Source organism: Leishmania donovani, chromosome 28 (assembly GCF_000227135.1).
Source record: "Leishmania donovani BPK282A1 complete genome, chromosome 28".
Classification (NCBI taxonomy): domain Eukaryota; phylum Euglenozoa; class Kinetoplastea; order Trypanosomatida; family Trypanosomatidae; genus Leishmania; species Leishmania donovani.
In genome coordinates, this window is record NC_018255.1 from 466050 (window position 1) to 490605 (window position 24556).

General features: G+C 60.0%; 8 protein-coding genes across 8 annotated transcripts; all 8 read left to right on the forward strand.

Annotated features, from left to right (window-relative positions):
* Positions 1-1229: 1229 nt before the first annotated feature.
* Positions 1230-3587, forward strand: LDBPK_281320 (hypothetical protein, conserved; the record flags this gene model as incomplete). Its single annotated transcript, XM_003862183.1, has 1 exon — positions 1230-3587. One exon carries the CDS (start codon positions 1230-1232, stop codon positions 3585-3587), a length of 2358 nt encoding a protein of 785 aa, XP_003862231.1.
* A 725-nt stretch (positions 3588-4312) lies between these two features.
* On the forward strand, positions 4313-5716 carry LDBPK_281330 (hypothetical protein, conserved; the record flags this gene model as incomplete). The annotated part of the gene is made up of 1 exon (XM_003862184.1): positions 4313-5716. The coding sequence occupies one exon, from the start codon at positions 4313-4315 to the stop codon at positions 5714-5716; it is 1404 nt and encodes a 467-aa protein (XP_003862232.1).
* Positions 5717-6857: 1141 nt separating this feature from the next.
* On the forward strand, positions 6858-8099 carry LDBPK_281340 (hypothetical protein, unknown function; the record flags this gene model as incomplete). Its single annotated transcript, XM_003862185.1, has 1 exon — positions 6858-8099. One exon carries the CDS (start codon positions 6858-6860, stop codon positions 8097-8099), a length of 1242 nt encoding a protein of 413 aa, XP_003862233.1.
* Positions 8100-9782: 1683 nt separating this feature from the next.
* On the forward strand, positions 9783-11720 carry LDBPK_281350 (p450 reductase, putative; the record flags this gene model as incomplete). The annotated part of the gene is made up of 1 exon (XM_003862186.1): positions 9783-11720. One exon carries the CDS (start codon positions 9783-9785, stop codon positions 11718-11720), a length of 1938 nt encoding a protein of 645 aa, XP_003862234.1.
* Positions 11721-13193: 1473 nt separating this feature from the next.
* On the forward strand, positions 13194-14510 carry LDBPK_281360 (hypothetical protein, conserved; the record flags this gene model as incomplete). The annotated part of the gene is made up of 1 exon (XM_003862187.1): positions 13194-14510. The coding sequence occupies one exon, from the start codon at positions 13194-13196 to the stop codon at positions 14508-14510; it is 1317 nt and encodes a 438-aa protein (XP_003862235.1).
* Positions 14511-15672: 1162 nt separating this feature from the next.
* Positions 15673-19044, forward strand: LDBPK_281370 (hypothetical protein, conserved; the record flags this gene model as incomplete). The annotated part of the gene is made up of 1 exon (XM_003862188.1): positions 15673-19044. The coding sequence occupies one exon, from the start codon at positions 15673-15675 to the stop codon at positions 19042-19044; it is 3372 nt and encodes a 1123-aa protein (XP_003862236.1).
* A 1134-nt stretch (positions 19045-20178) lies between these two features.
* Positions 20179-21591, forward strand: LDBPK_281380 (hypothetical protein, conserved; the record flags this gene model as incomplete). The annotated part of the gene is made up of 1 exon (XM_003862189.1): positions 20179-21591. The coding sequence occupies one exon, from the start codon at positions 20179-20181 to the stop codon at positions 21589-21591; it is 1413 nt and encodes a 470-aa protein (XP_003862237.1).
* A 643-nt stretch (positions 21592-22234) lies between these two features.
* On the forward strand, positions 22235-23593 carry LDBPK_281390 (phenylalanine-4-hydroxylase, putative; the record flags this gene model as incomplete). The annotated part of the gene is made up of 1 exon (XM_003862190.1): positions 22235-23593. The coding sequence occupies one exon, from the start codon at positions 22235-22237 to the stop codon at positions 23591-23593; it is 1359 nt and encodes a 452-aa protein (XP_003862238.1).
* Positions 23594-24556: the final 963 nt, after the last annotated feature.

Here is a 24556-nt window from a genome sequence, read left to right on the forward strand (position 1 = left end):
AACCCGCCTCTAGGCTGTATCTCTCTTCTTTTTCTTAAGTAACCGTGTGCGCTTCTACTCTCTGTCCCTCTTCAGAAGTAGTGATGGTGATGCTGATGAAGGTATCGCCTCACGCCGAACCAGTGCAGACGGTAAGGCGCACGCACATCAACATGAGGACAACAAAAATGAACAATGAGCACGCGCGCTTCTTCTTGACTTGAACGAAAAAAAAAGAAGTGATAATTGTGGTGATGTCACTGCAGGTGACACAAGCGTATTGACTTGAACGGGGACAACACCTACGGAGCGGGAGCCTGAGAAGACCGTCAAGGCGTGTGAAGGCACTTCGTTCGAGAGAGAGTGAGCTGTCCGTCGAGCCTCCCCCCCCCTCCCATGTCCCGCGGAACCGCGATCTCTGGCCTCCTGGTGGCCTCCTTCCTCTTCGAAGGGCGTCTACTTCGCACAGAGCTGAGTGCCTGCCCCGCTTGCCTCCAGCAGCGGCTCTCGCATCTTGCTTCCTGCGGCGCAGCCGGCAAATGCCCACTGGCCTCCCTCCGCGCCTTTACGCTGGTATCTCTGCCGCTCTCTCCCTTCCTGTGGTGGCCGGGCCTTCTTATCGTTGTATCGTCCCCTTTTGCTCGCTCGCTCAATGAATCACACGCACACGGACGCGAAGGAGGAGTGCACAGTCGTTGGCGCTTGCCTAGTGTGCGAGGTTTGCACCTCATACGCACGCATACATACGCATAGATACACCCTTGCGAAACAACGAAACACACATTGACGGGCAGTGGCACTGGTAAGTTATCTTCACACAGGCGCACAAACCACCATCCTCGACGCCCCTTCCATCCCACCTCAAACCTGGCCCCTCGGCCACCTTTTCCGTTCACCACACACACACACACACGGTCATATACGCCTGCTTCGCGCTGCTCGTCCACCACCACCTCCTTCTCCTCCGTGCGGGCGAGCTCGAGTCTTCTCCTGCGACACCTCGGGGCTACACAGACTTCTCTCCATAAATATATATATATATATACACGTGGTGGCGAGCCGCCTTCTCAATCATAAGCATCCCTCAAGCTTCATTCCGCAGTTTCCTTCTCCGTCGCTCTCATTCGCAAGTGCCCTGGACGTCGTCCGCTGCCGGTGCGCACTACTGTCCTTGCCCAGCCGTACTATCTCACTCTTCGCTGCCCTGGAGCGTCCCTGCGTTCTTATTGGTGGATGACGTCTTGTCACGCATGCAGTATCATGTGCAGCTCGGCCTAGCACCCTCGTGCGCGGCGAGCGACTTCGACGGCGGTGATGGGGTCAGCGGTACCGCTTCTTCGCCGTCGCTCGTCGCATCGCCTTCTTCGACTTCAGCTCAAGCGAACTCATCGCCAGCCCACCACCGGGAAAGCGCCAGCGGTAGCGGTGTCGGCATCACCGTCGGCCAAGGTCTTTTGAGCGGTCGCCGCCTCGCTGTGCGACTGGCACCACCGTTGACATCAAGTGCAACCCCTGTAGCCCATGTCCCCGCTAGCGCCGCCGGAGGCATGAGAGGAGGTGCGAGCCATTGGCACTCAGGCGACAGCCTTTCCAGTGGTGCTCACCGTGGCATGTGCGCGTCCTCTTCTCACCATGCCGCATCCGAAATTCCGGCCTCGAAGACGAGCACCACCACCGGCAGAGTCAAAACCTCCTCGACCTACGGCAAAGGTATCGTCCGCATCAGCGAGCTTCGGCGGCAAGGGGTAACCTCCGTCGAATCAGGCCTGCGGCTGGCCACACTCGCAGGAGGCCGCTCGGTAGCCGCGACTACATCCACTCACGGAAGCGACGATGCTCATGGTGGTGCCAGCGAGGACGGAGAAGCCTTTTACGAGGCCTCGGCCCCGCATGCCGCGCCCTCGCAGCGGCGCACACGGCAGCGTGGCTCACCAACGCGGGCAGCCACCACTTCCGCATCTGTCTCGTCCTCGATACGTGCACGCGGTGGTCGTAGCGATCCAAGCACCAGGGGCAGTGCACAACGTCGCGGCCGAGGGAGCAGTGGTGGCTCGCGGGCCTCCGCAGCGGTTACACTGCGCAGTGACGGACAGTTGTGTGACTACCGCTGGTTCACCGCGCGTGGGCGCCGCTGTTTTGTCTACGACGGCCGCACGTACAAAGGCTCTAGCGCCCATCGAATGTGGGAGAAGGTCAAGGGGGCGGCGCGGCAGCGTGGTGTGTTGCCGCCGCAGCAAGCCACGGCGGCGTCGCGCACATCGCATGCACCACGTGCTCGCGGAAGAGCAGATGCCAGCGTTGCCCACTCAATAGCAGCGGTGCACGCTACTGTGCCGCGTGTGCACCAGGCGTCCGCTCGCGCGCGCTCCGCAGCTGAGCACGTTCTTCTCCCACAGCAAACAAAACGGAGGTCGACCGCGGTATCCCCAGGACTGGTCGACGACGCGACCCGCACCGGGGTTCTCGCTACTTCACAGTTGTCGGGGGAGTGGCGCACCCTGATGGAGGAGCTTGGTATGATGCCAGATGACGACAGGGGTGCGATGGCAAGCGGCAGAGAAGGGTGCCTCTTCAAAGTAGCGGGTGGAACGCAGCCTCCGGATGGTGCCGGATCGATCAGGCCGCCCTGCGCTCCACCGTGCCGTGCTAACCTCTCCGCGAGCAACGCAGCCACGGAGGATGTGATTGAAATCAGCGACAGTAACTCGACCAGCAACGACACGGACGGCTCTGACTCCGACACTTCTAGCACTCTGTCATCGACAGTGTCGCCCACTGGGGTGAGCGACGACGCTGACCGTGGGCAGCGTAAGGGCAACACTGTTGCGGCTGGTGCCCCACTGCAGTGGCCCGCCACGTCCTACTTTAGCGACGCGAGCAGTGTGTGGTCTTCTGCGTCATCATCCACGACGTCACCTGCTCGGCCGCCATCGTCGACGTCGAGCAGCTCGCCGAGGCGGAAGCGAGGAAAGCAAGAGCGGTGCACGAAGCACCCTGTAGCCAGCACCACCACCACTGGTGCGCCGGCACGCCTTCGCAGATATCACGGGGTGCAGGTGGTGGAGCAGGACGGGTGGGTATACCCGGTGGATGTGTACGCATCGCAGCAGCAGCAACAGGGGCGGGAAGGTGGACAAGTGAGAGAGACAGCACCAGGCATAGCTTCTCATGGTGCCACTCTACCAGCTTCGATCGGGAACCGCACCGGTGTTAGCGGTGGCCGGCCGTCAGTGCCCTGTGGCGTCGATGACCTGCCCTTGGCTGATCTCTACAGAGAGGCGGTGACTACGCAAAGCAATGTGGCCCTCCCCCCACAACTCTCTGCTCCCGCGCTGCTGGCTGTACCCTTACCGTCTTCCAAGGCGTCTGCGGGGCTGTCTGTAGTGAGTGGGAGCGGCGCAGCTGTCCCGGTGCGATCTGCCGCTGTTTCAAGCGCGGCTCAGGGACGCCTTCTGAGCAGTTCCGTCGCACTCCAAAGCAACGTTGGTAGGGGTTGCGTCTCCGCGTTCTTGGGTGCTGATGACAACCTCGACGACTTCAATACCACAGACCTTGCCGACATGTTCGTCACGGGAGAAGAAATCGGCGGGCTCCGCTACGATGGCTGAACACGAATGAAGGTGAACCGTTCATCGCTCTCTCCAAGGCGGCCTGCCTCCCTTTCCGAGAGGGCGCCGCCTACGCCCACGAATGGAGTGCCCGACACTGGGAGCGACACTGGCACGAAAAGTAAACGCAAGAAAAAAAAAGGGATGCTGTGGATGGTCTGCACGGGGACGCTGTGAGGCTCATAGTGAGCGGAAACCTATTGAGGGTGGACTCACTGACGGTGCGCGCGGTTCATGTGCAGGGGACGCAGCCTTTCCTCTACCGACGCACTGCCACCGCAACCTTACACGCTTTTTCCATGATTGCTAAGGACCGCTGCGCAGAGCAGGTCGTCACTCACTGTGCTGGAGAGGACACACTTGCGGTGGCTCTCGTGTCAGTCGCGTCGTGCAAGGTGCGATGCTAAGCGGTCTAGTGAAGTGATGCCATCCGTGACTATTGCTGCATTTTCATCCCTATTTCCTTTTTTACCTGTTGCTGCCCCCTCTCCCTCCCCCTCTCTCTATCTTCACGAGGCCAGCTTCTTTCAACTTCCTTTGCGTCCTCTCAGCCGCCACATTCGGACGTCATCAAAGACGTTCACACCCTCGGGCATCCCCAAGACACACACGCAGGGGGAAGAGGGAAGGGGGGGCACAGACGCCTGCGCCCACGCCCCTTCTTGCAATTTTTTTTTGTTTGCCGTGCGAAGGCACCCTTCTTGTGCCTGCGCATCTCGTACAAGATGAGCATTTCCGCCACGGCGCCAGTGGGCAAGTGGGTGATTGTGCGCTCCGATCGCCTTGTCCTGTCGGTAGACAAGACCGACCACGTGTACGTTGTTGGACGTGGGCGGCAACTGCCATCTGCTCAGCTGCTGTCGCACAAGTACGCGTCGCGGGAGCACCTGGCGGTGGTGTGGCACCCCCCTCACCTCTACATGATCCAAGAGGGGAAGAACCCCTCCTTTCTGGGTGCAAGTTGCACACCCGTGCCTCGGTTGAATGACGCCGCTGCCGTCGAGTCAGACGAGAGCGCTCCGTCCTTGTGGCAGCGCGCGCCAGTGAGGTTTAGTGCAACGGCCGCCGCGAAGGAGGCCACAGCGCACCAGAGCGCAGGCGGCATCATCACGGTCGACGTTCCTCTGTGTGACCCACTGACGGTCACGCAGGCGCCTGATCGCCATGCGATCGACGCGGCGACCGTGCACTTCCCCGAGGAACTCGCTCTGCCAACGCTGACGGTCCGTTTTGAAGGAACGGAAGTCGCCCGCGAGGATGCTACAGCGGCAGCGACAACAAGGACAACCGCGGAGATGCTCGCTGTGCCGTCGGTCAGGGCCCTCGGCGGGGGTGACGATGATAACGATGAGCTTAGTGACGAGGAGAGGAAAGCGAGCCGTCCCTCTAATGGACGGACCGGGGGCGGCGAAGGCGCGGCGGCGGCCAATGGGAGTGGGAAGCCGGGGTGGCGTGGGCTGCTGGATGTGGCGCTTCAACAGCAGCAGCAGCAAGACATGTCGGACTCATCACCGGCAGCGCAGGTAAAGGAAGCTCGATCGGAGTCACAGCGTTCTCTTGGAGCTGTCGCGCCATCTGCGCAGGCCCCGTTTGGCAGCGCATCGGAGAAGGCACCTGCACCAGCCTGTGCTGATCCTGCGCCACACAAGCTGGGGATTTGGGAGTGGAAGAACCACATAGAAGGTAAGGGCAGTGACCCCATGCCGTGGCGCAAGTACAACCTCGCCGTGGCAGCACTGCTGGAGAAGGCGTATCAAGACACCTCGCTTGCAAAGATCAAGATCCCTGACTCGGCCATGTTTGGCAAGCCAGATGCGAAGGGATACACGTACGGCGTGTGCTTCGCGGAGAAGGCGCTCGACGGGGCGATGATCCAGTATTCCCTAAAGGAGCCCAGCAAGTTCTGCGTGATCCGTCGCACTGGCGGTCCTCCAGTGGACCGGAAGCGCGCGAAGAAGGCGCACGTCATTGCGTCGCCGCCATCGTCAGAAGATAGCGAGAGCAACAGCGAGGATAGCTGCAGCGATGACTCTGAAGCGGAGGAAAGTGCGATCTCCTCTTCCTTGTCTATCAACAGCAGCACTAGTAGCGACGGAACGCCCCCAAAGAAGAGGCGGCGTCCCTACTAGGCGCCCGAGCCACGTGCGCATGTATGAGCACGCGCCAGCCTCTGTATAGCGAGCAAGAGACTTCTTGGCGCGCCCTCTCTCCCCCCCCTTCCCGCTCTCCCACACCACCGGTCACTGGGCGGCGCACATTTCGCTGTGTTCAACGTGGGTTCTCCGTGGACGTGTGCGTGTGGTTGTGCGTACCCCTTTGCTGACCAGGCAGACGTGTGGTGCAGTGGCTCCCTGTGATCGATGTGCGTTGCGTCTGGATTAAGCTTCCGTTTGTTAGACTGTTGCCGTTATGCTTTACCGGCGGCTTCTCTTCACCTCCCCCTCCCTTCTGAAGAGGTTCACAGATGAGGACAAGAAAGCAGCTGGTCAGAGGACACTGGTGGTGGTGGGGAGATCGTGTATGGCGTGGAGGCAGGATAAAGGGCAGCCAACCCGTTCTCCGAACGCGTAGAGGTGGTGGCAGAGACGGCCATTGCACACCCTCCTCCCCATGCCGCCTCTTCTACTCGTTTTACTCTACGCGCGCGTAACATCGGGCGGCCACGTGTATGCTGACATGTCTTGTCTGTCCTCCTCGCGTCACGCTTGAGCTTTCCTTGCCCTGTGTCACCTCTTCGTTTCTTTGGCTGGTCATGGAGGCCATCGAGCTGGCCATGCCAACTAAAAGCGTGAAGCACGCCCATCCTGTACTTCATTTTTGCCAGAGAAGCATAGTGCCGGCGTCGTCGTCATGGCGTTGTTCTCCGGCGTGTCTTTCAAGGTGGCGACGTGGCGGCTTTCCCATGACGCCTCTCCGAAGCTGCCGCACACCAACGACTTTTTCCAGGTTGGACGACACACACGACATGCTGCTCTGTTAGCTGCCCTCCTCGGCCTCCCTCTTTTTCTTACCCTCTTCCTCAGCAGGTGACTCCTTCGATCTTGGAGTCCTGCAACCGGATTGACGGCAATGCTTGATGATCTGAACTTCTCTCCCGCACCCCCCCCCTCGACATCCATATCTATTCTGCTCCACGCGCATGGGCCCTACCTCCCTGCCTTACCCTCCGCCGCCCCGGTGTTGACTACAGTGGTGTCCGTTATACGTCCTCCACGCGCTACGGTCATTTTCTTAAGCCCTGACTGTAGAGACGCTGCACGTTGAGGCCGGATGGCAGCCCTTTTTCAAGTCACGGCACGCCGGGTCAGCACCCCGGCTGGCATCGCACCATGCCAGCTGGGGGAGTCCCCCACCTGGGACGAGGCGCACCAAGCTCTGTGGTGGGTCGACATCCTTGGCGAGGCCCTGTACGTTGGCCAGCCGGCGCCAGGCAGCATGTGTGATTTCGACCGCGTCGCCGTGCTGCCGCTACCCGGGCACCGCCCTGGGTTCATCGTGCACACCGCTCCAGGAGATGCCTCTGGCACGGGAAAGCCAGGGGCGCACAGCGCCGCTCCGTACCATGCCGTGTGGGGCTCGCAGAAGGGGCTGTACTACACCTCATATTCTACAACTTTGCCGTGGCGCATCTCGGGACAGACGTGCCGGCCGCCCAAGCTGCGCGCCTTGACGCCGGTATCGCACTATCAGATAGCCCGCTTTCCTCAGTCGCTTTTTCAACTACAGGGGGGCCGTGTCTACCGCTTCAACGACGGCAAAGTCGGGCCGGACAACTCTCTTTGGTGCGGTGGCATCATGGAGCGCACAGACAGCTTTCCTAGGCGCGACCTGGGGTGTGGCTCCCTGATGCGGTGGGTCGCCGAAAGCCCCGCAAAGGCATTGTCCTCCTCCTCGCCCTCTGTCACGAGTAATGGCTTTTCGGTTGAGGTGCCTAACGTGACCGTGTCGAACGGGATAGGGTGGTCCCCGGCTGGGGATGTCTTGTACCACGTTGACACGCCTGCCGCCGTGATTCGTGCATACCCGTACCAAGCTGTGCCCCCTGCGGACGGTCCCGAAAGGGGCCACCACCACGAAGGCAGGACAAGGGATGCGGGGTACGTGTACTGGGCGCTGCCCAGTTCCCTGAGAGAGCGGGGTGCCACGCTTGACGGGCTGTGCGTGGACGCGTCGGGGGCGGTGTGGGTGGCGCTGGCGGGCATCGGCGAGGTGGTGCGCCTGCAGGACCGCAATGTCGGCGCCACAGTTGCTGAGCGGATTGCTATTACGGGCGTTGTCAAGCTGCCGGAGGTAGCACTGTGCACGAGCTGCTGTTTTGGCGACGCCGACCTCACCACGCTCTACATCACCACCGCGCGTGGCACCTCGAAGGAGGCGGCGGCGTCCTGCAAGCAGGAGGGCGCAGGATGGATTTATGCGGCAAACATGAAAGGAATTGCGAAGGGCATGCCTGCCTCGCGGCTACGCCTGCCCGAGTCCAGTCTCTCATCCCTGCAACAGCATCACCTGTAGCGCGTGTATGGGGCTGCGCGCATGCAGCCGTCGTTTCTCCACACAGGCACGCGTGCCTTCCCCCGTCATGCTTGTTTCGTGATGGGCACATGTCGAATGCCAACTGTACTTCTATGCTCTCTCCCTCTATTTGGATGACGCTCGCACAGTGGTGCGTGGCCGTAGCTCAAGTCCACAAGAAGAGTTCACTGAACACAAGCACGCACGTATCGCCAAGCTCCGAACTGTGACGAAGGGAGGCGCTGTCATGGTCGTTTCCGTGAAGGCTCACAGACTTTCACAGAGGGTGATTTCGTCTCAACTGTGCTCTCAAGGAATGCATGAGAGAAGAAATCGAGGTAGCGTTGCGTTAAGCCTCTCACCCACCCACCCACCCCCGCCGATTGCGCGCTAATCTGTAAGCAAAGAGAAGGGCTGCGTAGATGGTGATCCGCGCGCGTGCTATTGAGATGGCGATGCGCATCACAGTTGTGCTTCCGTCTGTTTCGAGTATTTCCTTTCTTCTTTCCTCCCCTCGTTGCCCTTTGCCTACCACGACCACTACCACCACCACACATGGACCTTGATGCTTGCGCGTCCACACGTGCCGTACATCGCTCGTGCCCCCCTCCCCTCTTGGGCCCTCCCTGGTCACTTCGCGCAGGTGCCCTCATCTTTGACCTCTAAAGCAAGTGCGCCTGCTCCCCCTCTCCCCTTGTGCTCATCCCCTCATCCTTTCCGTTTGGATTTCGCGTGTGTGTGTGTGTGTTGGAGGTGCGTGTGCGTTTTGGCGCTTTTGTTTCGCGCGTGCCCACCCCCTAACTGGCTGTGTGTTCCGGTTCCTCGATCATCGCCGCAGCGCGTCGTCTCTCTCTCTCTCTCTTTCTCGTCTCTTGTTTGCTGTCCTTGACTCCTTTTTTCATCTTCCTCGCCCCTTCCACGCCTTCTTCTTGTCGAGTTCAGCGCCAGATCATTGGGGCCCTTCGTTTCCCAAGTTTTCAGCAAGTACTGTTGTGAAGGGTGACAAAAGGCGAACGACGGAAACAGCTGAACGGGGTCGTGTTAGACTCAAACAAAAAGGCAGAGAGAGAACAAGAGACAGAGCACCGCCGCGCCTCAGAGGCAACGGGTCAAAAGGGGAACCAGTAAACAACACACAGCGGAATGCCAGGTGCGCACTTACGTGCTAAGTCGCGTTGGTAGTCTCCGGTGTGTGCTTGTGTGATTCTCAGCCGCCCGCTTCTCTCTCCCCTCCCTCGCGCACGTTCTTTCTTGGCTTCTCTACCTCCCTCCTCTCTTTCTCCTTTTGTTTCGGCTTTCTTTTCCTTATTGTAGTAGAGGTCGTTTCTCAGCCACTTCTCTCGGGTCTTATGCGCAGCAGCACACACGTCCACACGCACACACCTCTCTCCTCCTCCCCCCTCCCCCTCCCTCTTTCTCTCTCCGCAAGCAAAAACAAAAGTAAGCGTAAAGGCAACAAAAGGAAGGACGGAAAGACGGAAGAGGTGCACCACCCCGTTCACAGCGCACTCAGCAACGAACGGAAGAACAAAACAGCCGAGCCGCTCGTGCACTGTGCGCTAACCGCTGTCGCCTCTCTGCGTCTTGTAGCCGGCAAGAGAGAGGCAGCGACGACACTCCCCACACGTTTATATCTGGCCTCGTCGGCTAGTCCCCAACCCCCTCCCTCGTTCGACTGTAGCCATGTCTTTCCTCTACATTGTCGCCACGGTGCTGTTCGCCCTGGCGGGCTATTTCTACTTCCAGCTGAACCGGCAGGCTTCCGGACGCTATGGCGCTGTGTCTGCCACCACCAATTCCAATGGCAAGAAGGTGCCTGGCGTGAGCGACGCCGCTGCCAGCGGCAGTAACGCAGTTGCGAAGGATCAGCAGGAGGTCACTGTCCTGTTTGGATCGCAGACGGGCACGGCCGAGATGTTTGCCAAGACGCTGACCCGCGAGGGTACGAAGCTCGGCGTGCCTATCAAGGTGTGCGACCTCGACTGCTACGAGGCGTACAACATGGAGTGCGAGCGCCTGGTCATTCTAATCTGCGCCACCTACGGCGAGGGTGAGCCGACCGACACAATGAAGAACTTCCACGACTGGATGATGGACGAGTGCCGCTCGCCAGGGGAGGAGCTGGCGAATGTCAAGTACGCGGTGTTCGGCCTGGGTGATCGTCAGTACAAGTACTTCTGCGAGGAGGGTATCGTCATGGATAGCCGCTTCGAGGAGCTCGGGGCGCAGCGCATCTTTGGCCTTGGCTGCGGCGACTCGGGCAACGGACAGCTGGAGGAGCAGTTCGATGAGTGGTGCAAGGACCTCTGGCCCGCTGTCGGGCGTGCGCTGAACATCACTATCAAGGAGAACTCGGAAGAACCCGTGGAGCCACAGTGCCGAGTCAAGTACTGGGAGGAGGCCGAGGAACCGCTCGCGTTCCCCAAAACGGCTTCCGTGCTGGAGCCGACGCAACGCCTGCCGGTGTGGGTGCCCATCATCCGCAACGAAGAGCTGCTGCGCAATGCCGAGGGGCGCAGCACCCGCGCCATCGATTTCAGCATCAGCGACACCATCATCTCCTACCAAGCCGGCGATCACCTCGGCATCCTGCCGTGCAACCCGGACGAGCTTGTCTCGCAGTACCTGCAGTCCCTCGGCATCTCAGACGAGGAGGCCGGCCGCGTCTTTTCCCTGCAGGACAAAAAGACCCTCAAGAACGTCCTCCCAGCTCGTGTGTCGATGCGCACGGCGCTCAAGTGGTACATCGACCTCACCGGGCCCCCGAAGAAATCGACGTTGCGTGCCTTTGCTCATTGCTGCACCGACCCCGTCCAGAAAGAGGAGCTGCTGCGCATTCTACGCGTGAACCAGGACGCACAGAAGGAGTTCGCGAAACTATGCGGTAAGCTGCGCACCATGCTAGGCTTCCTGCGCAAGTTCAACTCTGCCAAGGTGCCGCTGTCCTTTTTCCTCGAGCTCATGCCGCGCATCGCGCCCCGCTACTACTCTATCTCCTCCGACCTCCTTGCCACGCCGACCTTGGTGGGGACGACGGTCGGCATTGTCGATGGTGGACTGTGCACGAACATGCTTGCCAGGATGCAGGTGGGCGACAAGGTGCCCGTGTTTGTGCGTAAGTCCAACTTCCACCTCCCGATGCGGCACAAGGAGCGGCCGGTGGTAATGATTGGCGCCGGCACCGGTGTGGCGCCATTCATTGGTTTCATTGCACGCCGTGGGGTCTGGAAGCAGAAAGGTACTGAACTCGGCAAGTCTATCCTCTTCTTTGGCTGCCGCCGGCATGACGAGGATCACATCTTCGAGGACTACTGCACGGAGGCACTCCACGAAGGGGTCCTGTCGGCGCTGGTGACCGCGTACAGTCGCGACCAAGCCCACAAGGTGTATGTCCAGCACCGGCTGAGGGAGCGGGGGGCGGAGATATGGGAAATGTTGGTATCTGGCGCGAACGTCTACATCTGCGGTGACGCGAGGCGCATGGCCAAGGACGTGGAGGCGGAGCTCAAGCGCATTGTGGAGGTGGAGGGCAAGATGCCGCGCGAGGCTGCTACCGAGTACATGAACGTGATGGAAAAGGAGGGGCGGTACCTAAAGGATGTGTGGTCATCGACCTTGTAGGAAACCGCGGTGGAGCGGGAAAGAGAGAAGTACAGAAAGGCGAGAACATCATGAAGCAACACAGTTTTTCTTGAGAGAGCAATCGTGTGTACAGGCGCACCCGGAGGGAGCGACCGTCTCCGTATGAGGAGGCCTAGCGAGGCGGATACGCGGAGGGACGGGGGGGGGGCGAAGAAGGGCAAGGGCAAGCAAAGAGGCGATTGACGGATAGCGGTGTTCACCAGTGCAACTACCGGAGGCGAGAGGATGGTGCACGCTTTCGTTTCTGCGTCGATGACTTTTGCAGCGTCCTTGTCACAGATACTTCCGCCTCCCAGGCGGAAGTATCTGTGTCTGAAGATCGTGTGTGTGTGTGTGTGTTCTAACTTTTCTTTCTGTTCTTGTTCGAGATGTGGGGCCTCACTACCTTCCGTTTGACCGTATTCTTCCAAGTGCACGGTCCTGCCCCCTTCCCCTTTTCTTTCCGCGCACCCTCCGTTGAACTTCTCTCTCGTTCACCCCGTACGTCGTGCATGGCGTGTGTCGCGGCTGGTGGGCAAAGCAAACAATTTTTTTTTCCCGCCTCCCTCGTGCATCTCCGCCTTGCGTCTCTCGGTGATTTTCGGTGAACTTGTAAAGGTCACATGCACACGCACACTCATACACATAAACATACACATACGCATGCAAAGGAAATAAAGATGATACGAAGTCATCTATGTGCAGCAGGTGGGTCGTAACAGCCCCTGACATATCCAGTACAGTGCAGGAATGCCGCATGCACAGCGACTCAGAAACACGCATCTCTGGTGTGGTGTGTGCAGGGGGCCTATGTTTGATAGGCCCCCTGCTCATGTCTGCCTACCCTCCCTCTCTCTCTTCCATTCCTCGCCGGCTACGATGCTTCAGTGACCCCAGGGACGTGAAAAGAGAGGAGGAGGGCGCGCGGGCGTGCACGCGGCCCACTATGAAGTTTACGCTCGTTTTTTATTGGCGAAACAGTTGTAGGATGAGTGTCGCCTGCTGCTCTCCGGCCGGTGCCCCCCTCCCCTACTCACTGTCTCTGGAATGTGCATGTACGTGGAGGGGGGGCACGCGCATAGCAGGGATACTCTTGCCGGGGATCAGTCGTACTCGACTCTGTGGGCCCGACACAGACTGCGCTCCTCTCTCTGAACAACAAAACGGCGCACTTCGTCGATTTGTCGAGCCCCCTGATGTACTTGGTCTCCCCTCTCTCCGTCTCGCTCGCCTTTCGCACATCTGTTGTTGTTCGTGTTTGAGTCATGCGTCTGTGTGGCACATGCTCAGGTGGTGCGTCGTCCCCCCGCCGCACCCCCCTCCTACATTCTCTCTATCGAAGCCTTGCACGAGAACCCTCCCCCACCCCTCCTACCCCCAATACAGCCAAGCGCACATATAGATAGCCCCTCCACCACTCATCACGTGTATCATCATTCCTACCTGTCTTCTCCTCATCCCTCCCCCTTAGCCATGTCCTTCACGTTGATGGCCTGCACCGATATTCGAGGGCAGAAGGTGAACGTTGAGCTCCCCTTTGAGCAGCCGCCCTCCTCGATGGAAGCGCTGCGCTCTACCCTCGAGCATCTGTTCCGTCGAGAGGAGGAGGCGATCAAATACTCGATGGGATACACAGACATGCGCGCGTGCGAGCCCTTCACGATCAACCGCCTGCAGCGCTACGACGACGACTCGCAGAGCTGGGCAGATGTCACATCCATTGACGTGCTCCAAACATACGACCAGCTCTACCTGTTTCGCAAGAACAGCACCAAGGCCGACATCTCCACCCAGCGGGAGCTGCCACCGCCGAGGATGTCGGAGTTCTTCTACGACCCGGCTGCCCCTGGGCCCTTTCACACGCCATGCGGGTCATCGCGCGTGAACGAGAACGGCACCGCAGCCGCTTTGGCGCCCACCAGCGGTGGCTACGGCGGGACTGCCTCACCGAGCCAGGCACGTCCCAGCGCTGGAAGTAGTCCCTACAGGGTCGGTGGTGCCTCTGACTCCGCGACAGCAGCACAGCCTCCCGAGAGCCCCCCCGAAGCCGACCCTTACCAGGCGTCAGCGCCGCCGCCTACGTCTGCCGCGGCACTGCCGACACCACCGCCGTCGTCGTCCTTCTACTACAAGGAGCGCACCACACCGGAGCGGGTGGAGTACCTCTTCAGCCTCGGCAGCCAGCACAACGATAGCGTCGCTCTCACAGAAAAGGCGTTTGAGCACATTTTTCGCATGGCCAGCGTTGCCTTCCCGGTCGAGGTTCTGCAGGACCTCTTCGACCACTTCGCCACACGCGGTGATGGTGGTGTGGGTACGGCGACCATGAGTCAGGTGGGCTTTCAAGAGTTCGCCACGTACTTCCCGGTCCTGGTAAACATAGCCTACCAGCGCATCACAAACCGAAATCGTGAGGAGGCGATTCGCGCCGCGCAGCTCGACAACGCAAAGCAGGTAAAACACGCGCGGCGCCAGCTGCAGGAATTGGAGGCCCGGCTCGAAGCCGCACGCAAGGAGGTGCAGCAGGCCGAGCAGCACGAGGCTCGCCTGCAGGAGGACCTCTACGATATTAGCATGCAGCGTGATCCGGAGTACTGCCAAGACGAGCAGAAGCTTCTGGACAAGGAGGTGAGCGTCTTCAAGTACCGTGAGCGACTGTCCCGCGAGGAACGCGACTATGAGAGGCTAGCCATCGAGCGACGGAAGCGCGCTGTGGCAGCCTCTGCGCGTGCCCGGTCTCACTCCCCACAAGGGGCGTACGACCGGAACCGATATGGGCCCCGTGGTTAGAATGGTGTTTTCTTGCCACCGCAGTCGAAGTCCCGGCACACGCGCAACGAAAAGAAACTGTGTAGCCACAGGAAAGCGGTAGAACAAGGTTCGTGCTACACTGGTGACGGGGCTGGGGGTGCAGATGCGCGAAAAGCAACATGCGCGTAATGCGTTTCTCTCGTAGTACACCGCCACCACCAACACACACACACACAACTACTGCGACTCTTACAGCGTGTATTTGTACGTCTGTATGCGTTTGTATTTTAAGCCGGTGTGGGTGTGCGGGTGTGTGTGCGCGCATGCTTGTATATGTATCTGTGCATCTCCCTACGTGTGAGATACCCCCGCACAGGCACATATACGCATCATAGACAAGGCACACACGCGCGCACACACACTGTCAGCGAGGTCGAGCATCTCATGTGCTGCAAACGCAGCCACACACATGCACACAGAACCAAGACGGAAGGGCCGAACTGGGAAGGGGAGGTGATGAAGGATAGTCGTGGCAGCCGTGAGAAAGGAAATAAAGGGAAAGAAGGAAAGGGGGAGGGTGGTGCATGATGCGTTCTGGCGCACACTCTTTTCCTTTTCTTCCCCCTTCGCCCCCAGTATGAAGGAGAGACAGAAGTGGAACGATAAGAATCGCTCTCGCCTTTTCAGCTGTCAACGGCAACAACATCGGCTACTAGGCAAGACGTCGAGACTCGCTTGAAAATGCACCGGCACGGCGCCATGTCGGTTCTTTTTGGGGGGAGGGGGAGGCTCCCTCTCCTCTCTCTCCTCCTCAGAGCTGTGACCGTGAATGACGACTTCGATGCGCGCATGGTGTTCTTCGCTCTTGCGGGAGGTCTGCGAGGCACATTTTTGGTCGGTGCGTCTGCACAATCGACTCCTCACTCGCCCTCGGCTCTCCCTTGCCGCGGCATTGTCCATGCACGTAGACGTCTGACGACTGCCACCTTCATCACACTCTCCGCTACACGCACACGCGCAGACACCGGCGCACAGCTGAAGGCCGCACAGAAAGAAAACACACAATATTTTCCGCCTCCCCCTGACTGTTTTTCGCTTTTTTTCCTATATTACCGTCATGCCGTTTGACACTGTAGGGGGGCTGCCCCCAATGCCGACGCACGCGAGAGGCGCCACTCTGTACCATCCCCGGCAGCCTCAGATGCTAATGGTCAAGCGCGCTGCTCGGCCGCGTGCAGCAGCAGCCGCCTCGGCAACACTGCGATCCTCGTTCTATCTGTTCGGGAAATCCGGTGACTGTAGTGAAAGTGGTGAGGAGAGCGACGGTGTAGTACCACCAATGTCGGGGCCGGGCTCATCACCCAAGGCGCTCGTGCCTTATGCGTCCAACAATGCCCTGCCCCCAAACCCTTGGCGGCAACGAACAACCGTGGATGACTTGGAGAGGGCGCAACGCCGAAACGCCCGCGGTGTCGCACAGTTCAGGCCTGTCCTGCAAGCCGGTGGAGAGACCTCAGACAGCCCATTGAGTGAATCGAAGCCGCTGCTGGAGCCGTACCTCTACGCGCAAGACCTGGCGCGAGCTGCAACCGTGGATACATGGCACTTGCGCCGCAGCCGATACTTGCAACGACTTCGAAACGGTGCCACCACTTCGCGGGAGGTGGGTGTGGCTGACGGCGGCCCCCGGTGCCACTCTAGCCACCTTGACACTGGGATGTCTGCCTTGCCGAGACTTGGCAGCGGTGATGACTACCCCACTAACACGCGTCATAGTCTGAACGCGGCTGAAAAGAACGCCCTCGACAGTCTCCGAACCCGCACATCATCCACAACACCGACAACGCTGCCGCTTCTCGCTCCACCCTCACCGGTGGAGTCAGCCGAGATCACGAAGGAGTCCGCCGTCAGCCGAACTGACGCCAGTGCATCCGGGTGGCGAATGAGGAGCGGCGCCAACGGCGCCCCTCCGCTGCTCAGCGGAGCAAACCCAAATGTGCTGGCGGTGCGCTGCCTCTTTCAGGCAGCCCGCATGGAAGCTGCAGCTGCTGCGGCTGGCAACGCCGACTGGGCGGTGCCGTCGTTCCCAGAGCCTGCTGATGAGGTTGTGTCCTCTCTCTCCGCGCAGAACACGAGCGAGAGTCACCGGTGGCAGCCGCGCGCGTCGCTGACTCACAAGCCGACAGGGGCACGCCTCAAGGGCCATGCAGACGTCATGCCCTCGGACTATAGGGATGCTGTCGGCCCGGAAGTCGACACCGACACGTTCCCAAATGTTGCCGCTGCTTCCGGTGCTGCCAGCGCCGCGCCTCTGGGATTGCTGGGCAACTGGTTCATTGACGACGCCACATGCGCGTTCTTTGGCTGCTGGGACACCGATCGCAACGAGGAGGAGCTCGCGAAGACCTCCCATTCTACGGTGGCGCCACCGTCAGAGCACGGCGTGGCCGACATCCTGCGCGATCGAATGCAGCAAAGGGTGGCCACCTTTACTTCCTCTTCAAAGTACACGCTGGATGAGCCTCCCATGGCAGCGAAGACACACGCGATTCTGGGAAAAGCTCGGCTGGCCACCAACACATCCACGCAGGCCCTTCTCATCGAAGCAGCAAGGTCGGAGAGACGCTCACGAGCCGCAGCCGGCGCCGAGGCATGGCCGGCACAGCCGGCGTCTGCAACATCTCAGAATCTTTTGCGAGCGATGCGGCGGCTTCTCTATGCGGAGGAGTACGAGCGCGGCCTGCTGAGCCAGCTTGCCCAGCAGTCCTCTCCGACGCGTTGGTACTCGACGCTGCTGCCGAACGGCAAAGACGGCATTCGCTTCCGCCTCCTCATTCCACCGACCATGGCCGATGACGTAGCGGTGCATGACCGCCTCTACGGCGCCATACGGCGCGCTTCGCAGGCGATTGCGCAACCTCGTCGCGACGCGGCTGCAGCAGAGGCAGCCCGCCGCCGCGCACCTCTGCCCGTGCTCGACAAGAGGAGCATCGACCATTCCTTCTGTGCCGCTGACGACGCACAGGTCATGGTGGAGAGGGCCGGTGCCGAGAAGACGCTTCTGTTTAAAAGATGGACCAGCCTCCACGAAAACCTCTCCGCCCAGCTCCGCCTCTTCACCGAGGAGGTGGAGCAGCGTCGCAGGCTGCTAGGCGAGTTCCTTTCTTGCAAGCACCCTTTCCCATGCATGTGCCTCAGCTGCGATCTGGAGGTACTCGCCATGTCAGCCGTGCAGCTGGAGCCCACAGTGAAACCCGCCTGCTGGTACGCCTCGGTTGTGCTCAGTCGCCACAAGGACGTATTGCAGAAGGAGCTGTTGGCACGTTACCGTGCGGAGCGTCATCGCCTCTACGACCTCTTCAAGGTGGAGTTCAGCGCGCTACACACCTACAAGAAACTCGTGTCGGATGAGGCGCGTCGGTTTAGGCAGATGATACGGTATCATGAGTTTTGCCTCCGTGCGGCAGCGTCGCGCAAATGCGAGCCGCAGCAGCCGCTCAGCGAAGACTTGCCACCGGCCGATGTTGTGACGCCAAGACCCTCCTCTGCTGGCTCCACCGCACTCACGCCGGAGCAGACGGCGCTGCTGGAAGTCTTTGACAAGTCTGCAGCTGCGCCTCCGATGCATGCACACTTGCTCCACCGCGGTGGCGCGCGCATGTGGCGGTTGCGGCAGCGTCGACTGCGCTGCTGCGCCGCCTTCGACTCCCCTTTCTTCTCGTATCTGCTGTACACAGAAGTCCTGACGACCGTCGCCGCAGAGGAGGAGGTGCGCACCATGCGGATGGCGTCAGAGACGGCCGAGCGCGCGGAGCTGAAGGCGTCTATGATGGCCGAGGAGCCGTTTGTCCGCCTCAGTGAGAGCGAGCGGCGAGCCCGCGTACGGATAAGCGCGCAGCGGGATGAAGCGTACAACGCCTTGTGCGCTGGGCCTTTCGTCGAGCTGCAGGCGGCCCACGCGGCAGAGCTGCAAACAGCACAGGTTGCGGCGTACGCCAAGTCGTGCGAGGAGGCCCGGCAGAGCTTCGTGGTCGCTGCGGTGGCGGAGAAGGTGGCAGCCGAGGTGGGGGAAATGAACTGGTACCGCCAGTTTGTGTTCGAAATGCGACAGCGCTCCTTGACCCTGTTGGTCGCCGGCCGCTCTGCCGCGCAGGCGACGGCGGCGTCGCGGGAGTGGTTAGGCCGTCAGCAGCACGTGTCACTGTTTAACAGCGAGCAACGATTGCGCGACCGCGTTGCGCTGGTGGAGGAGCCGGATGCGCGTGTGCGCATAACGGCGGCTGCCGAAGCGTCTTTGAGGCACGCACGCAAGCGCGAAACTTGTCGATTGAGCGAGGAGGCGGCGGACATGCGAAGGGCTGTGCAGCGTCTTGCGGAGTCGGCTCAGCGCGCACACGATGCGGAGGAGGCGGCCGTACGCGCACAGCTGCAGCGGGAGGAGCGTGCGGCGGATCCGAGCAAGCGCCCCAGCGCCAAGATGCGAGCCGACACCGTGAACTCCTTTTTCAGGATGACAGCAGAGATTGAGGAGGACTTCGATGCGTTCTTGCCAAGTCTCGGCAGTGACTCGTGAGTGTCTGCGCTTCCACAAAACAGCGCGGTGCCTTTTCCACGCCCTTATATGTGTTTGATGTAAAGCAAGCGCGCCCCAAGCGCGCTATCGTTCTCTCTGTCTCCGTGTTCTTTTTCATTTCAATGCTTGGGGCGGTGCTGATGCCCATCTGTGGAGCACTCGTTCTCTGCTTCGACTGCCCCATTGAAAATGTTTGTTTGTTTGGCTGTTTCGTGTGCTTTTCGTAGCCGCCGTGGCCACCTCTCCTGCTGCGGTCGCTCCTTCTTCCTTTCTGTTAACCCACTGCTGTGTTCTTTCCCTGGTGGCCATCGCCTGCGCTCTCATGTATACACACATACATATATATATATGTATGCTCTTTGTTGTTGTTCGAATGACGTGGCCGCACCGCATCAAACATGTCATGTATCTCCCTTGTATGTGTGCACGCTGGACCCTTTCCTTCTCCCTCTCTCCACATACGCGCATGCGCAGCGCACTTCGTGGATGACGACATCAACACGTGACAAGGACTTGGAAAAAAAAGCAAAAAGATAGCGACATCACGGAACTGGACACCACCTCCTCGCCAACTGCAATGCTTATAGGCGTCGGCGATGGTCGTTGCATCGGGTGCCGAAACACGACATGGTGCTTGCTGATTCCTGTCTGCAGCATCCGCGTGGCAGCAACGAAAGGAGCACGTACACGGCAGACGATCGAAGCATGTTTATGAACCCTAACATGTGCCGTCCGAGACCGTCTCTCACTGCCCGCTCTTGTCTGGGCAGGCCCTCTCTCGCATCTCCTCCCCATTTGGAGGGCTCCTTCCCTTCTTTTTCCTGCCCACCTACCCCACATCCTGCGCTACTCTTTGTTTTTGTTGTTTTCCTCTCTTCTCTGGGTGCTGCACTGCATGACGCGCAGCAGCCACAGTTGCCTCGACAGTGGGTTTGGAGGACGACAGGGAAGAAGAGGAAGAGGAGAGGAAAGGCGCGCGTCAGTCCGCTGTGCGCCATCACTCCTCTTCGCGCCAATCACGCTTGCTACCTCCCGTCTGCATGGCACAGAATCGCCAGAATTCGCGGCCCTGCCGTGAATCAGCCGAGCTGAACCGTTTCACGGAAACAAGAGGAAAAACGGAGGCCGAACACAATGGAATCGAAGGCCAGCCTCCCACCACATTATGAGTGCCTTGGTGTAGACCCATCCATCAACTCCGTGGACTTGGCGCGGCAATACAAGAAGCTGTCGCTGCAACTGCATCCAGACCGGGCAGCTTATCGCGACGACGCCGCCAACGAAGTGCACGTGCAGGAACGCTATCAGCGCATCACGGAGGCCTACGCGGTTCTGTCGGACCCAGAGAAGCGTAGAGCGTACGACGCGAAGCACGGTGTCAACTTTCAATCGCGTCTGGCGCGCTTGCAGGCCGTCATTGGTCAGCACAACACCATGGCGATGCAGCGCAGCGCGATGGGCCGTAAGACGACCGATTCGGCCTCCACATCCTTCCCCACAACTGATGAGCATGGCGCGCAGCACCTGCATGCTGCACCGCACAAGGATTCTGCAGAGCGCACGGTTGGCGATGACGACGAAGAAGACTATGACCCCAACGACGTCCTCGCCCCGCCACGTGGTGCGCTGCATCAAGCCGGCTCAAGTTGTTTTTATAGCGGCGATAGCTGTGATGCAGATGGAGATGGCGACTACATCGCCCGTCTGTTCAGCCTAAATCTGCGCGTCGGTGCTGAGGCGGCGCCAAAGACACGAAACGGGGTGCCCGTGGCGCAGTACCAGGCTATCACGCTTACCCGCGCGCTCAGCTCACCAGCATCGCCCTACGCAAGCACGTGGGGTCTCGTCTTTGAAAAGAACGAACTCGTGGGCCTTGATGGCGAATACCTGGAGGAGCTGGAGCGCATAGCCGGCCTCGCTGCCGTCCCGTTCCCGTCTTCGGTGCAGCAGATCAACGACACAATGGTGCTACCGACGACAGACGTGCCGCGGCTTCTATCTCGCCTCTACGAGGCAGAGTCCACACGGAGCTCAGCGGTGAGCCCCGTCACGGGCCAAACTGCGTCGACCAATAAGGACGCACGTTCAGGCCAGAGTAAAAAAGTGTGTGAGGTGTGTGTGGAGGCCCCGACCGACTCTTCACTGTCCTCCCCGACAGAACACCTCCACATGGTCTTGGCCTATAGTACCGTGACGTACGATCTCGTTGGTGAGGTACACCTGCTGGGCGATGATGACGTGATCAGTCGTTTGGTGCCGTCTTGGTGCGTTGCCCCACAACTGAGCCTGCTCATGCCGGATGCAACAGTCCTGTCTGTAAACAACACGCACGTCCGCTCCGCCGCGGAGTTGCGCGCGGCTCTGCGTGCGGCGGTGCTCGATGGAGAGGACGAGGACGTCATGCAGGCGGTGAAGCGAGCTCGTAAATCGCGCGCTGTTGTTGTTGAGTTTTGCCAGCTTCCGTTTCTTTGCTCATGTTCGTCGCTTGAGAATGTGTCCCTGTCCCTCCCTCCCACAACCAGCACCAGGCCTAGACTTGGCGTCTGAAACACCGCGACTCTCGCACGCCTCCCTTCTCTTCTGACGCGCGCACACACGCACACAAATGCGCGCGAAAAAAAAAAAAACAGCGAAAGCAAAAGAAGGAGTTCACGTTCTACGCACACCGCCTGCATCCCCTCCCCCGCACCTCCTCCCCCTCCTCTGCATGTCGCCTGCCCTCGTGGCGGGGATTGCGCGGGGAACGGCATTGAAAGCGTTCTCTGGCTGTTGTTTTCTTTTTGTCTTTGCAACGGGCACCGCCCACCACTGTTGCCGCGATACTCCCCGTGACAATCGTGCCCTCTGGCGAGTCTCTCGATCGCGGTCCTCCCCTCTGCTGCTTGCGCGTCTAAAAATCCCTGCTTTTGGCCGTGGTTGATGCTTTCTAATGCTTTTCGCATGACTACTCCTCTGCTCTGCTCTGCTCCCCCGTCCCACGCACATTCACATGGACAAACATGTGACCCCACACCCGCCCCCGCTGAGCACGGCGACCAACACACAAGCAACTCTCCTCCCCCCTCCCCACCCGATTTCGGCACTCAGTGCCCTCTTGCTTCGTGCGCGCACTGCATCCCTAACGCGCATTCCTCGCTCCTACAGCCTTCCTTCCTCTCCCCTTGCTTGCCTGTCTTGCCTCGAGAATAACATGCTGCTGCGCAGTCGTTTGTTCCTGGAGGCTGGCATGGCCGCCGCCGCCACCCTGAAGGACCAGTACGCCTCCTCCGGGAGCAACATCAAGGGCGCCGACAAGAAGACGCGGTGCCGCACGTCCCTGCAGGTGTCCCTCTCCACTGATAAGCCTGGCGAGCTGTGTCACCTGCTGAGCGTCTTCAAGCCGTACAGCATCAACATCAGCCAGGTCGCCAACCGTCCTCGCGCGTACGAAAACAAGGCGCCGCTGCGCACCATCTTCCTCGACGTGGACGCTTACATTGAGGACGAAAGCATGAAGAAGGTCATGACGGAGCTGCACGCGAAATTTCCGAATGTAGTCGTAGCCGGATCATGGGTGATTCCGTGGTATCCGACGGAGCCCAAAGACCTCGACGAACTCGATCAGAGCACGCTCGCTGCTGGCGAGGAGCTGCAAGAAGACCCGGAAAACCCCCACCCCGGCTTCCACGACGAGGTCTACCGCGCCCGCCGCCGCGAGATTGTCGGGCTTGCCAAGAACTACAAAACCGGAGATCAGATCCCGATTGTAAACTACACAGAAGAAGAGAACCGTGTGTGGACAGTTGTCTACGACCACCTGACCCGCCTGTACCCGACGCACGCGTGCCAACAGTACAACTACGTCTTCCCGCTGCTCCTCGAAAACGGTGTGCTGAGCCGCACACAAACGCCACAGCTGCGCGATGTGAGCGAGTTCCTGAACGAGGCGACCGGTTTCACGGTACGCCCGGTGACGGGGCTGCTGACGTCGCGCGACTTCTTGAACGCCCTGGCGTTCCGCGTCTTTTACAGCACCCAGTACATTCGCCACGCGGCTCAGCCGTTGTACACGCCGGAGCCGGACATGGTGCATGACATCATTGGTCACCTGCCCCTGCTCTCTGATCCCGACTTCGCCAACTTCACCCAGACGATCGGCCTCGCCTCCCTTGGCGCCAGCGATGAGCTGCTGGACAAGCTGGCAAAGGTCTACTGGTATAGCGTCGAGTTCGGCCTCTGCAGCGAGGGCGGCCGCCGCAAGGCCTACGGTGCTGGTATTTTATCGAGCTGTGGCGAGCTAGAGTACGCACTGAGCGACAAGCCGGAGTGCGTCCCGTGGGACCCCACAATGGCGTCCAAAACGCCGTTCCCCATCACCAAGTACCAGCCGCGGTACTTTGTGGCTGAAAGCTTCTCAGATGCGCAGCGTAAGCTGGAGACGTGGCTCAGCTCGCAGGAGAAGCCGCTGTACACCGTCTACAACTCGTACTCGCGGCGCGTGCAGTCGTACCCGAAGAACACGTGGAACATGCTCCAAGAGCAGATGAAGCGAACAAACTTCACCTTCTAATCAGACTGAGACGACGCTGCGCACAGACGCAAACACGTGCTCTTGCGCAAAGGGAGCCGAGGAGGCTCAGGTCCGTGGCCCGAGGACACGGGCACTTGCTGCTGCAAGACGTAAGAGGATAAGGGTGATGAGGGCACGCATCAAGGCAGGTGCCACGCCATCTCGTACGTGAGGGCTAGACGCTCACATGCAAGCACGCATGCAAGACGCGTGTGCTGGCGATTATGTGTTGTTGGACGGCTTCTCCGCTTGCGTGTTCCTCTCGTGTCCTTTTTCTTGTTGTCGTCTCCGGGTGATCTCAGCCGCCGGCGATGCTCGTCGTACTGACGTCTGTGTGTGTCGCGCACGCCACTGTGGTGCACACGAACGCAGAGTGTATGTGCGTGTATGTATGGGGCGTATTTCCATGGTGCAGCTGCCGATGCTTGTCGGCGGTCACTCCGGCTCTTCCCCTCGTCTCATATGGGTGTTTGTATGCGTGTGTGTCTGTATCTCCCTCACCGCAGGCGCCTCTTTGTTGTTTTCGTTTTCGTTGGTGGCCCACCCTCCCTCCCTTTCTCCTTCACACCGCCGCTCTGCCACTTCATCCCGTGCCTCTTCACGGGCCGTCACACGCAGCCGACCAGGCGTTCGTGGAGGTCGTGGGAGGAGTGTTAGAATACTGATGAGCTTGACTGCATGTAGCTTACCAGCGTCCTTGAGCAAGAAGATGCTGTTTCCAAGTGGCTTTTATTGCTTGCTCGTGCGTTTTGCGCGCTGCTGCGATGCAGGAAGAGACAAACGGCGAAGTGGCGCGGATGCATAAAGCAAGTGCAATGTAGGGGGTGGGAGGAGCGAGGCTGTGATGGGAGAGTGGGCGTTTTAGTTTCTCGACGGTGCATGCAAGCCGAAGACCCAGACAAGATCTCCGTTGATATCCCCCCCCCCCCCCCCCCCCTCCCCTCCCCTCCCCGCCCCCCCCCA